This window comes from Echinops telfairi, unplaced genomic scaffold (assembly GCF_000313985.2).
Source record: "Echinops telfairi isolate 266 unplaced genomic scaffold, ASM31398v2 ScPeMD7_3;HRSCAF=10, whole genome shotgun sequence".
Classification (NCBI taxonomy): Eukaryota; Metazoa; Chordata; class Mammalia; order Afrosoricida; family Tenrecidae; genus Echinops; species Echinops telfairi.
Window position 1 is genome coordinate 7,516,387 of NW_022103899.1, and position 13,635 is coordinate 7,530,021.

Below are 13,635 nucleotides of genomic sequence, written 5' to 3' on the forward strand. Positions count from 1 at the left end.
AAAAAGCAGAAAAAGGTCTGCTGGGTGGAGCTTTTGTGGTATGCATTTTTCCTGCTAGACAAGCATCAAGCAACTCGCTCTGAGGTAGTACACCCAGTGGCATCGCCTGGGAAACTTCTCTCTGGTCACAATGAATTTTTCTATAAAAGCAGTTTTGCTCAAACCTCGTTTTTGTGATGTCCAATTTAAGAGAATAGTGTGCTGTTGTGAGATTTTGTTTCCTGCTCAAGAAAAATGCTGCAGAAACTGTTGTGATATTGAACACAACTTACAAGGACAGCACTATGGAAAAAACTCAAGTGTGTGAGTGCTTTTCTTATTTCCAAAGAAGTTTAATGTTGATTGATGACAAACCTTGTTCTAGATGCCCATTAACATTCTAAATGGATGAAAATGTCAACAAAATTAATGCACTTGTGCTCGAACACCAGTAAAGGAGCACAGAAGAGATGGGGAAGTTATCTGGACTATCTTGGAGCTTGGCTCAGTGAATTTTAACAGAAGATTTGGGAATAAGAAGGGTAGCAACAAAATTTGTGCCCTGGATTCTGACCGACTAAGAAAAGGAGCATCAAGTGGAAAAACGCCTGTTTGCTAGATCAGCTCCAAAGCATCCCAGACTTTTTCCCCAAGATCATTACTGGTGACAGACATGGTGCTATTCTTACCACCCCGAAAGTCAACATCAATCCAGCCAGTAGAAGACGTCATCGTCACCTCACCCAAAAGAGGCTTGTAAAATAAAATCAAAGATCAAGATGATGCTCTTTTTTTTTTTTTTTTTTTAAATGTGAAGGGGATAGTGCATTTAGAGTTCCTTCCACCAGGTCAGACTGTTAATTAGGCTTTCAATTTAGACATTCTGAAAAGATTGCATAACAGTGTGTGGGAAAAAAGGGCCTGATTTGTGGCATATGGGGGACTGGTTTTGCCACCACGACAATGCACCAGTTCATGCAGCCATCTCAGTGTGTCAGTTTTGGCAAAAAACAGCATGCCTCTCTTATCCCATGCTCCTTACTCACCTGACCTTGCTCAATGTGGCTTCTTTTTGTTTCCTCTAATGAAGAGGGACATGAAAAAGAGCAATTTGATGTAGAAGAGGTGAAGAAAAAAGGAGGGAAGTGCTGTCAGCCTTCTAAACAGATGAGTTTGAAAAATGTTTCCAAGAATGGAATCACAGAATTGACAAATGTATCAAGTATCATGGAAAGTACTTTGAAGGTGATACATTAGTTTTGTAAAAATAATAATAATAATACATACATAGCTTTGAAAAAATTAAGTTTTTTCAGGGGGGTACCCCCTCGTATGATGCTAGCTCACATTTTGATTAGCATCACTTCTCTCTACCGGATATTAACCTTGAGAATCTTTTTATGTGTTCACTGGCCATTTAATGACCTCTTTGGTGAAATGTTTATTCAAATCTCTTGTTTAATTTATGATTGTGTTATTTGTATGTTTGTTGTTGACTTGCCAAAGTTTTATTTGATTTTATAAAAAGCTACATAATGAAGACCTTTGTAGATATTGACAGTAATCTATATAACTGCTATTTTAAAATAATAAATAAATGCTTCTAGATTTTTATACTCATCGAATTTATCTTTACATTTTTGTAGTCTTGTTTTATAACATGAGTCTGGATGTGAACAGAAAGGCGGAGTCTCCACTGAGATTTTACTTTTCTTCTAATGGAACCTCTGATGGGGTCACAGGAAGCATACGAGTGTCAAGCACGGGAGTTAGCTGTAGAACACATCAAGCATTCATGCGGGTAAGGTAACTATTTCTTATTGATGAATATGTAAGCTTCACATGTTTCCTAAATAGAATGAACTTTGTTTGATTGCACTGTTTATACAGATTGAAATGAGACCAGCGTCACCCCTTCCTTTACTAAAGGACCTGTTTTGTTCTACAGTCAGCATGTTGGCTGGCCCTGATCTGGACAATTCCAAGTTCAGTTTTTTCATCTCTTTATTTTGCATTTATAAAACTTTACAGTTTCCCTCTTTTTAAAGATTTGCTCTTTTAAATCCTACAATTTCTATTTTTGTTTTTATTTGTACCATGGAGCTGTTTCCAACTCACGGTGATGCTGGATACCACAAAACGAAATATTGCCTGGTCCTGCCCCAGTCTCCCAGTCACTGCTGTGTTACATGCCCATTGCCATAGCTACTGAGTAAATCCATCTCCCTGAGTGTCTTCCTCTTTTTCAATGACCCTATACTTGAGATTCTTACTGAGAACACAAGCAAATTGCATAAGATAGAGTCTTACAATCCTCGCTTCTAAGGAGCATTCTGGCTGTACTTTTTCTAAGTCTTATTTGTTTGTTCTTCTGGCAGTCCATAATATATTTAATATTCCTTGCCAACACCATAATTCAAATGCATCTATTATTTGTCTTCTTTATTCCTTGTCCAGCATCCCCATACATAGGAGGTGATTGAAAAGACTTGGTTCAGTCATAGCTTTATCCTCAAGATAATATTTTTGCCTTTTAACACTCAAAAGTGGTCTTTTGCCGCAGATTTGCCCAATGAGGCATGTTGTTTGATTCAGTGATGCTTCCAGAAGGATCTTTTATAGACTAAAGTGAAGCCCTTGACAACATCAGTTGGTTCTCTGTTTAACATGATACTGCTTACTGTCCTCGTTATGAGGATTTTGGTTTTCTTTCTGCTGAGGTGTAACCCCATACCGAAGGCTGTAGTCTTTGATTTCCACCAATAAGTGCTTTGTGTCAGTCTGGGTAGACTAGTGAAACAAATTCATAGACACTCATATTTGTATAGGAAAGAGGTTTATATTCAAGTGCCAACCCAGTCCAGATCAAGTCCGTAAGTTCAATATTAGCCCATATGTCTGGTACCAATCTATAAAGTCCTCTTCAGACTCACAAAATACATGCAATGATGCCAAATGCAGGAGGATAACAGACCAGTGGACTGGAGGTCTTGTAGATCCAGTGGCGTTGTATGCATCTCAGCCCTGGCAGGGATCTCTACGTGGCTTCTCTGGCTCCAGAGGTCTGGTTGCATTAGGGTAGATCCATGTGGCTCCTCTAACTCCCAAGGCATAGTGCCATGTGTCTTGTCAATAGAGTGTCTCTCAGGAAGTGAACCGAGAGAGAGAAGTGCCTTCTGCCTCCAAGGAGGAAAGTCCAGGAGTTCCCAGAATTCTCAGGAGAAGGTCATGCCCACACAGAGACCTCATTGGCTATAACCCGACTGACAGACTAGACTCCACCCCTTCACTCTTAACCCTCTCAAGTCTCAAATTGAAACCAGATTATGTAACTACCACATGCTTCAAGTCCTCTTCACTTTCATCAAGCAAAGGAATCTCACATGTTTTCCTGAATCTTCTCCGTTTCCGTTGTCAGGTCCTTTTCGTATCATCTGCCTTTTCAGACTCTTCCACATGCCAGTTGAATAAGTATGGTGGAACATTTAACCCCGATATACACTTTTCCTGATTATAAGCCATGTAGTATGCTGCTTTCTGTCTATATCCTACTTGCCTATAAATGTACATGTTGAGTCATTCTGATCTTGCCCCAGATCTATTCCATGATAGTTTTTCAAGGGATGGGATTGGGCAGGGAGGAGAGAATACTTTTGGTTTATTTTTGTTATCTATGTGAGTCTGAACAGCAGAATCCAACGGGACCGTTGTGGATTATGCATTGTCTCTCTGCCAGCCTTGTCCGTGGTGTCGGTGGGAACGTGCACACTTGCAGTGTGGTGGGGATCGTGTGTGCAACTAGAAGGACAGCACACATGTAGCTTAGGGGATGTCCTGCCAAGGCTGAGTTGATTTCATGTTTCTGTTATTAAACAACTCCTTCCCAAACTGATTGTCACACTTCTCACATTGGTCAAATTATATCATATGAAGCAGTGCAAGATCTTTTTCATAAGGGAAGGGTGGACTTCATCAGACAAGACCAAAGTAACGACAATAAAACATTCGATGTTCACAAAGAAGCACGTGGTATTGAATTTGTGAAAGTGGCAGCAAATCAGCCTGGCTTATTTGGTCTTATGTCTCCTGGCATTGTTCTTAGGAACTTCAGAGTGGATATGTAATGGAAATGACAATCTAGCAAAGATGTCTGTGTGTTTACACATCTCCTTGTAATGTTACCTTTGTGTTGACAGCTGCAGGCTAGCCGTCCACTTTAGATCATTTAACTAGGAAGCGTATTGTGGAGTTGAAGCAAAAGAATTCAGTGCTGGGGTTAGTACACAGTATGGTTTTGAAAAAAAGAGAAAAGGAGTGGTAATGTTTTCCCAGTTCCTTTTCTGCTTTCCTAAGGTACTTGGGCTTTGTTTAAGACACATTCCAAATGCATATACTGAAAGACAAAAGGCTCGTCTGAGCTTCTCACTTGCAAATATCCCCGAGTGGATGTAAGAACCATGGAAATGGATGCCACATCCGAGAGTTATGTCCAGGAACTCAGGGAACCTTAACTGCTTCCTAGAAATGCGTGGGAATGGAATGAGTGCGCTGCCACAGCCACCAGGGTCAGGGTCAGGTACGAGTCTCACAGAAACATTTACACTCTTAGGCCTCCACAATCTGAAAGATTTCCTAAAATCTGAGCGCTAACCTGAATTCTATCTGATTCGCGATGGTGGAAGAGAAGGAGGACAGTATGCAGGATGCTAGATTGTTCCTGTGTTCCTTAAAGCACATCCAGCGTCAGGAGCCTTAATCTCCCTTCCTATGCATTCTCCCCCGAGTCACTTCCAGTGAAACGAGGTGACACTTGTTAAAAATGGACGTCTATCCCCGACCCCAGCTCGCAGAGATTTCTCTGCATGCTACTTAGGTATGTTGTGCTTCTGTAGTTACTTTCATTGACCACATCAATTAAGTTCCATTTTTCCATTCACTCAATTAATTCAGGGTTATTCACGGAGTGCCTATATTGTGATGAGCACCGTTGGGTGGTACAATTGTTTGACATGTTAACTGGCACCAGTATATTGTGCCAGATTTTGTTTGAGACATTTTTGTTTGGGTTTGTTTTATCTTCAAGAGTAAATACATCAATCATTGAGGCAGAAAGAAAGAAATGCTTCCACCCTGGGAAAGCCTGTATTCCTATAATAAAGATGATAAAATACTAATTTTGTACTGGATTGGAAGAAGATAGACATGTTGGGAAAGGGAGGGCAGAGTAAGGGGATGGTGGAGTACTGGTGGACACTTGCAAAGTGTAATTTTGAACAGATGCTCAGAGTAGCTGTCACTCCGAAGGTAATCTGTCAGCAGTCCTGAGAAGGAGAGGAAGTGACACAGGCAGCTAGCGGTCGAGAGAATCGGTTCTGTTTCTGTGTGCATCATAATCGCTTGGAAGGCTTGTTAACAAACATGTTGTTTGGCCTCCTTCAAAGTTCTAAATTTAGGATGTGTGGTACGAGGCACGAACATTTTCATTTCTGTGAAGTTTCTAGGTAGAACTGATGCTGCTAGCCTGGGGACCATTCTTTGGGAACCAATGAGCCAGGAGAATATTAATAGAGTAAAACGTTAGTGGAAAAGCCTGGTCAGAAAATGAGTAAGAGGGAAAAGGTAGCAAAAAAAAAAAAATCACTTAGGATGATTTTTCCCTGAGTGCAACGAGGAGCTATTACATACTTTAGAGTAGAGGAGTGACCTCACGTGATTCCGGAATTAAAAGGATCATTCTGTGTTGAGCATGGACTAGAATGGACCAGTGCTTGACACCTGGAGAAGATGCACCTTCACTGACTCAGGTGAGAGATGATGGTGGTGTCTCCGCCCAGGCCGGGGCTGTCCATGTGGTTGAAGGCATATTCTACAGCTTTCGCCGAGAGATTGGATGCCAGCGTTTAAGAAAGAGAGGCTCCAACCTGACACCACAGTCTCTAGTCCAAGCAGAAAGAAGAAGGTAGTCTTCATTCCTTGAGATACGAACCACTGCAGGAAGTGCTGTCTGGGGACCGGAGGCCAAGGAGCTCAATTGTGGATCTGTTAAAATGGAAAGACCTGCTTTTCCTTCAAGGGAAAATATTAGTTACTTGTGTATACTACTTGCATATACTAATTTGGTGTTCAAATGTTACATACTTGGAAGTAGACCATGAAGACTCTTTTAAAGCCCTGTGAAAGCATATGCGATCAGATCATCGATCATCGCAGGAGGAGCAGGGTCCTCCGGTGTGCCCAGCAGAGGACACCAGGGAAAGGCAACGAGAGGCACCTCAGTGCGGGAGGCTTGGCCTCTTGGAATGGAGGCAAGGAAGACGGAGCGGGGAGCAGGTGATGGGATGTGCTGGTGCTGCTGCTGGTGAGCTCAGTGGGAGACTGGGCTGCCAGGGGGCTCCACGAAGTGAAAGCTACTGGTGATTTCCACCAGCCATGTCAGAGGGGCTCTCTGGGGGCGCAGGGGATGCTGGGGGGAAGGAGGGGGACTGCAGACAGAGAATATAAGTCCTCCTGTAGCTGTCCTCTGCTGGAATTCAGTGACGTGATAGGAGTGCAGTCTGGGGGATTGTTAGCTGTGGACCAGAGAAGTAGAGGGAAGAGGTTTTATTTGTTTTGTTTTTCCTTTTAAGGAAGAATAAATATCAGCAGGCTTTTATGCTGATGAGTGGAAAAATAATATGATATAGGTGAGGGGAGACTATCTTTAAAGTAATATCCCCCATTCCCTTTCTTTTGCCATTAACAAATAGCACTTTATTTTCTCAGTTTAGGAGGCTAAATGCCCAAGACAGGCATTAAATAAACAAGCAAACAAAGTAATATTCTTAAGAAAGCAAGCAGAGTGGGCTCTTTGGAAGGCAAAGGAAGGGCTTGGTTCACAGTGGAAACATTAATAGTTCATCTGTGTATGTGCAGACAGATGCTAGGCAGATGTGGTAGTGGGGTCTGTGTAAGTTCTCTTATGATCATTTTAGTATTCTTGGCAAGGTCGGAAGCCGAGTCATCAGCCTGAGTGAGGATAGCAGAAGCAGTGTTCAGGTTCGAGAAAAAGATGTGTCTTTAGGAGAGTGAAGGAATTAAGAAGTATAGTGTGGTGACAAGGTGGCAGGATGCGCTCGTGTCCACTCAAGGCCTCTAAGTGAGATTAGTCACCATGATGAACTCCCGGTCCCCCAGTCACATTGAACCTTACAGGTGGCCGTAGATAGAGTGATAATGAACCAGGGCTGTGGTCTTGCCAAGAAAGAGAGTGGCAGAGAATTGAATAGGTATCAGAGGCACTGCTCCATTGTGGGCCATGAACTTTAATCAGAGTAAGGAAGGGAGAGAAACATCCGGAGTGTGGGGCAAAGGAAGGGTTTGATGGAAGGCCCCACAGGGCTCAGCAAATGGTTGGAATTTGCTATTATAAGGAGAGAGAAAGATCTCATCAATATTATAATATGTAAAACGCGTTAGGGACCTGACGTGAGGAAAATAGTGACTTTTGTTTTTGTTGTTTATCGTGCCTTGATTATTTCATGCAAATGCAAATATTTATATCTACTTATGCCTCTAAAGTCCGCCAGATTCCTTCCCAGTGTGGGACTTGAGTACAGAAGAAACCCAGGTCTCGGTAGGAAGTAGAGGGTCCTTTTTAATCACACAGTCTCTAGCGGCATACATCGGATTTTATAGGTACACAGGAGACATTTAGGAATTTAATAAGTACATCCCTTGGGAATAGTTTTTGTAGAAATATAATATGGAGTTTGGGCTATAATGTGATAAATTTGATCTATAAGAAAGAATACAATATATTTATAACTCCTGAAACAGTCACATGGGCAGCCTAAGGCATGTTATTTATTTGTTTGTTTGTTTGCTTGTTTAGAGGTTATAATGGTTCTTTATCTTCCTTGTAAGAACACCAGCTTTCTCAAGAACTCTATAAAGAAAAATCTGAGGGTATTCCATGTGAATAATGGAGTAGACATGTGTCTTAGAGGCATTCTTTCAGGAAGTGGCAGTTTCAAATATTAGGCTGTTCACTAAGTGAACCAAGCTTAGGAGAAAATTTCACTAAGTTTCTAATGAGATCTGGGTTGGTTGGTTTGTTTTTCTAACCCCATTTTCACTATGAAGGAGTTCAGTGGGTTTTGGAGCAATAAGTAGCTATCAAGAATTTAATTTATGTGAAATAATCAAGGAACTATAAACATGGGGCACTGGTTCAATTTTCCATCTTTACCCCTACTCTTACCCTTTCCATGTATCCCTTGATCTTCATTGTTCCAGAGGAGAGCCCTGGAGGAGTAGTGATTATGCATTAGGCTGCTAACTTCAAGGTCAGCAGTTCAAAACCACCAGCCACACAGGAGAAAGACGAGGCTTTCTACTCCCACAAAAAGTTACAGACTTGGAAACTGTTCTGTAGGGTCTCTATGGGTCCGAATTTACTTGATGGCCCTGAGGTTTTTTAAAAATTCTGATCATGTCATTTCCTTTTTAAAAGTTTTTTATGTAAGAATCTCTCTGATCCTAAATTAGGTGATCCCTCTTTCTCTGTACTAGGATATATATATGAGAACATTTGTCTCTGTGTGTGGATTTACGAGTGGTAGACAGAGACAAAGGTGCTATTTATCGATTTTGAATCCCCAGAGTCTGACTTGTACACAGTAAGTCCATGTGTAGATATCTTTAACATGCTTAACTTCAAACTCATTTTTAATAAATATTCTTTGGGCCCATTCATAAATACTTCAACTATATACAAATAAATAGGAAGCCCATAGCCCATAACTAAGCTCTAAAATATGTTAAAAATAAAACCAAAACTCCTTGCAGTTAATTGTAATTCATAGCAACCCTATAGAACATAGTAGAACTATGCCATAAGGTTTCCAGGGCTGTGATCTTTACAAAAACAGACTGGCACATATTTCTACCATGGAGTAGTTGGTGGGTGCAAACCACTGACTTTTGGTTAGAATCTCTGAGCACTTAACTATTGGGCTGCTAGAATTTCTTTGGTTATAAGTCCAAGCCAACAAAACCAAATTCACTGCTATGTGGCCAATCCCAATACGTAGCGACCCTATAGAGCAGGGTAGAACTGCCCCTTTGAGTTTCTGAGACTGCAGCTGTTTACAGGAGTAAAAAGTCCTGTCTTTCTCCCTTGGTTATAAATAGCTAGCCATAAATACAAAATTCCCTGAAAGTCAAGCAAGAAGACATACTTTGAGCAATTCCAGGCATTTTCTAGTTTACGGGCTGTGGCTGTCATATTTTATATAATTGTCCATAGAAATGTGGCATAGAATCTTCATTATTTTAATGTAAATAGCACATGCCTAGTCAAATTAAATTTTAAGCAAAACGACAAATATTTAATTAGTCACTTTAGGACTTTTTTTTTTTAATATTATAGCTTTTGTCCTTAGGTGAAGCTGTTAAAGTTAAGTAAGTGTGAATATCTGTCACTTGCAGTTTTTGTTCGAGTGCATGTACATTTTATATATTGCAAGAAAAGCATAATTAATAGCTAATTAGGATAATGAAAGTAATATACACCAGATGTAGAGAAGACCTTGTGGAAAATTAGAATGAATTAGGTAGTATGTGATTTGGTGAAAGCATGCGTGTTGAGAAGCAGTAAACCAGTGGACATGTGGAGGGACACTCGGGCTGTCTAGCTTCTACGTCTGGGGAATGATTGGATCAAGTTTGCTAGTGTAATACGCAGCGCTTCAAGCTGTTCCACTTTCACAAGTTGCTAACTTGGGAATTGGGTCTTGATTTCAGCATTCCTATATGGTCAAGGTTTCATATGGAGGTGATCATTTATTAAGAAATTTTAATGTATATGAGTAAGAATGGAAAAGTTATAAGATCCTGAGTACTCTGATTCATGCTCTAAATCTTCCAGAGCTCGCTTACTTAAAAGGTGTTTAATATTTGTTACATAAATCATTTTCTATGTTAGCTCATTGGTTAGCAATAATCTAAGGCATATTCTATCACTGGAATTTTAGATGTTGAGAACCCAACATTTAATAATCATTTTATTGGTTATATCGCTATATTCAAAACCAACATGCATATATTAATTCTGTTTAATGCCGATTGAGACCTTCATATGTCCCAGGTGTTATGCTAAGTCTTTTCCCTACATGATGTCATTTAAACCTCATAGCAATGAGGTGAAGTTGTCATCAGTCTCATAATCATTATTCCTATTTTCAAATGCGATAACTCTGAGCATAGCCAGATCAAGTAAATTTCCCGGTTACATAGGCAATAACCTGAGAGCTGAATCGAATCCAAGTATTCCACCTCCACACCACGTGCTGTTAACCACTGGACACATCTGCTGATAATGTAAATGAAGAGAAGAGAAAAACGACATCCTTTTGCTCACGCATAAAAATCTTGGGAATCGTTGTAGTCTTTTATGTGGGGTGGCTTCTTTATTAATTTGCTGCATTGATTTATATCATTATTATATCAAGGTATTGTTAGCTGCTTGATAATACCTAGGGATAGGAATTGTTAATGGATGAGTTTTGAAAGTAATCTGTTCCTTATTGCTTTTAGGCAGTAATGGTTAAGCCATTTCCCAGTCTTGATCTGGGTATAGATACATAGAGACTTGGTCCACTAGCAGATTAACTGGAAAGTCTGTTGGTTCCATTATCTTGGATCCACCCTGAACACTCACCCATGGTTTAAGGTAACATAACTAGTGTAGGTGAAAGCATCTCTTTTTTAAAATTAAGATAACCTGTGAAGTCAGATAACCATTTGAAAAATGGAGTCAAACTGAACAGTCTGTGATGATTTAGTTTGCATTGAGGTGAAAAATAAAAATGTCATACATTTCTAAGCTAGTTTCAATATAAGAAGTCCCTCAATGAGATGGATTGACATGGTGGCTGCGACAGCGGACTTGGGCATTGGAATAGCTGTGAGGCTGGCGCCGGACCAGGCAGTGGTACCATCTGCTGTGCACAGGGTGGAGATCGGTCGTAATGGCGTCTATACCACCTAACAACAACAACAACCGTTTATAGACTTGCTATCAACATGTCTTCATGAAATATCATTATATTAATCAGTGACTTTTGTTAATATATCATTATTAGTAAAATATCATTGGACCACCTTAGGGAAGGCTTTGACATTACTTTTTAAAGAGTTATTATATCTTTCCTATCTCCTCTATATTTCTGCTACAAACTTGGGATTCTAAAACACCTTTACTATCCAGTAATTAGTTCTTAATTGAGTGCCAAATACTTTTGAAATTCTTTCCTTTTTTCATCGTGTCATTGTTTAATGACAATAATATAAATAGAAATGTGGTAGGTTGTCTTTTAATGAAGTTGTTAGGGAATAATTAAAAAAAGATAAAACAAATCTTTTTCAATCCATGGAAAAATATTTTTTAAATGGACAAGAAAAAAGTAATAATGCCTGCCTGTAGAAATAAAGATTAAAATGTATGAGTTAATGTTCAGTAGGGGTGAGGAAATGGGGAGGGAGGAGGAGGGGAAGAAAGGAAAATGAACTAATTCCAGGAACCCAAGAGGAAAGCGAATTTTGAGAATGATGAGGGCAACAAATGTATAAGTGTGCTTTACACAATTGATCTATGTATTGTGATGAATTGTATGAGCCCCAATAAAATGATTAAAAAGAATGATAATAAATAAATAAAATAGAATATGTGGATACACTAAAATAACTGATTTTTAAAAAACTTTCTGAACCACCTATAAATAAATTAGGAATGAGAATTGCTCTGCAGAAATCAGTAATAAATTAAATTTAAAAGAATACGGAATAGAATGAATTCCTAATGAATTAGAATTCCTGTGTAATTGATAAATAAATGCAAGAACTCTTTTTTGTGTCAAATGTAAAGCAAGATAACACTAGAAAACTAAAACAATAAAATAATTTAGCAAAGCAACAAAGATGTTAGATTAAATAAACAAAACAACTTTCCTTATAACATTCTTAACTTGATAGAAAATATAATGGAAAGGGGTTTATTAAAAATAGCCCCCAAAAGGCTTATGTCAGGTTTGTATCCTTTCGTAATACTTCATCTAGGTGTTGAGTGAATGGTCTGAAAAGCCGGCCTGTATGGATGAGAGCAAGGCATCAGGGCTAGAGAAAGCCTCCTGAACAACCTGCAAAGTGCGGATGACGCCTTGCTTACTTACAGAGAGGAGGACTCGAAGCCCTTGCTCATGAAAACTAACAGCTGCAGCTTCAGGATGGATTGCAACTCATTGTCAAGAAACAAAAATCCCCCCACCTGGACCAGTGGACAACATAATGATAAATTGAGAGGAGATTGACATTGTCAAGGATCTCATTTTACGTGGCCCCACAATCAATACTCATGGAAGTAGCAATCAAGAAATTAGATATCTTATTGATTTGGGCAAACTGCTGCAAAAGACTTTTCTAACGTGATGCCACATGGAGGACTCGGGTGTGCCTGACCCAACCCATCACATTTTCATTCGCCTCAGGTGCTTGTGAGACCTAGACACTGAATAAGTAAAACTGAAGAAAAGCCGACAGAGTTGAATCGCGGTACTGTATTGGGGAAGAATATTGAAAGTATGGCAGACATTCAGAGGAGCAAACAGATCTACTTTGGAAGAATACAGGTCGAATGCGCCTTAGAGGCAAGCATAGTTGGACGTGGCTCACATGCTTTAGGCATGTGATTAGGAGAGTCCGTCCTTGGAGCAAGATATCAGGCGTGATCTAGTGGAGGGTCCGCAGAAAACCACAGTCTCCACTGAGGGATTGATACAGTGACGCCTGCCTGCCTGCCGCGATGGGCTCAACGTAACAACAGTGCAGAAGCTGTGGGGCTGCGTAGTGTTTCCTTCTAGGACCCAGAGGGACCCTTTGACTTGAAACTGACTCAGTGGCACTCAGCGACATCAGCAAGTTTTCCTTTATTTCATTAAATAGAATTCGTTGGTGATTAACTCTGAAATAATTTACGGAGAGTTTATTGGAAAATTCTTAAGTTATGGGGTCAGGTGATAAAGCATAAGTATAGAAAGTATCATTGCAGGAGCTATGCCCGAGGGGAGACTATTTTCACTATTTTTGGATGGCTTTGATTTTTCATTTCTTATACTTCTGTGTGTGCATGTCTTTCCAAAGAAACAGGAATACATTTGTAATGGGGGAAATGTAAAAATTCAAGGTTGTAACAATTTAGATGAAAAACTTAAGAGTCTGCTTTGGCTCCTGTGTGTTGTATTTAATTTGTCTTATACATATGTTTTATATTTATGTTTCTGTGCACATGCTTGTTTTTCATCTTCGTTCATATGCTTTCTGATTTCCTTAGAAAGATGTGCGGGACATTATCACTCCCATTCAAATAGAAGCGGCTTTCCACCTTGGGCACCACGTCATCAGTAAGCGCAGTACGGAGGAGTTCCCACCCCTGCAGCCGATTCTTCAGCAGAAAAAAGAAAAAGACACTATTACAAAAACGGTTGGGAGATCCTCTTTTATGCAAACATTATTTTACATGTAACTAAAGACTGCTTTGTTTGAAATAGTGGATACATCTGAGAAACAAATAATTTCTCTGAATTCTTTTAAGTGTTTAATAATTTTCTTGTAAAACTAGAG

At 39.7% G+C, this 13,635-nt stretch overlaps 1 protein-coding gene across 1 annotated transcript in view; it reads left to right on the forward strand.

Moving 5' to 3' along the window:
* Positions 1 to 13,635, forward strand: part of ITGA4 (integrin subunit alpha 4) — a 78,053-nt gene that overhangs the window by 41,292 nt on the left and 23,126 nt on the right. Inside the window, exons 15-16 of the mRNA XM_004701469.4 lie at positions 1,626 to 1,780; positions 13,346 to 13,495. Of these exons, the coding sequence (XP_004701526.1) occupies positions 1,626 to 1,780; positions 13,346 to 13,495 (305 nt within the window). The remainder of the gene's footprint in view (positions 1 to 1,625; positions 1,781 to 13,345; positions 13,496 to 13,635) is intronic.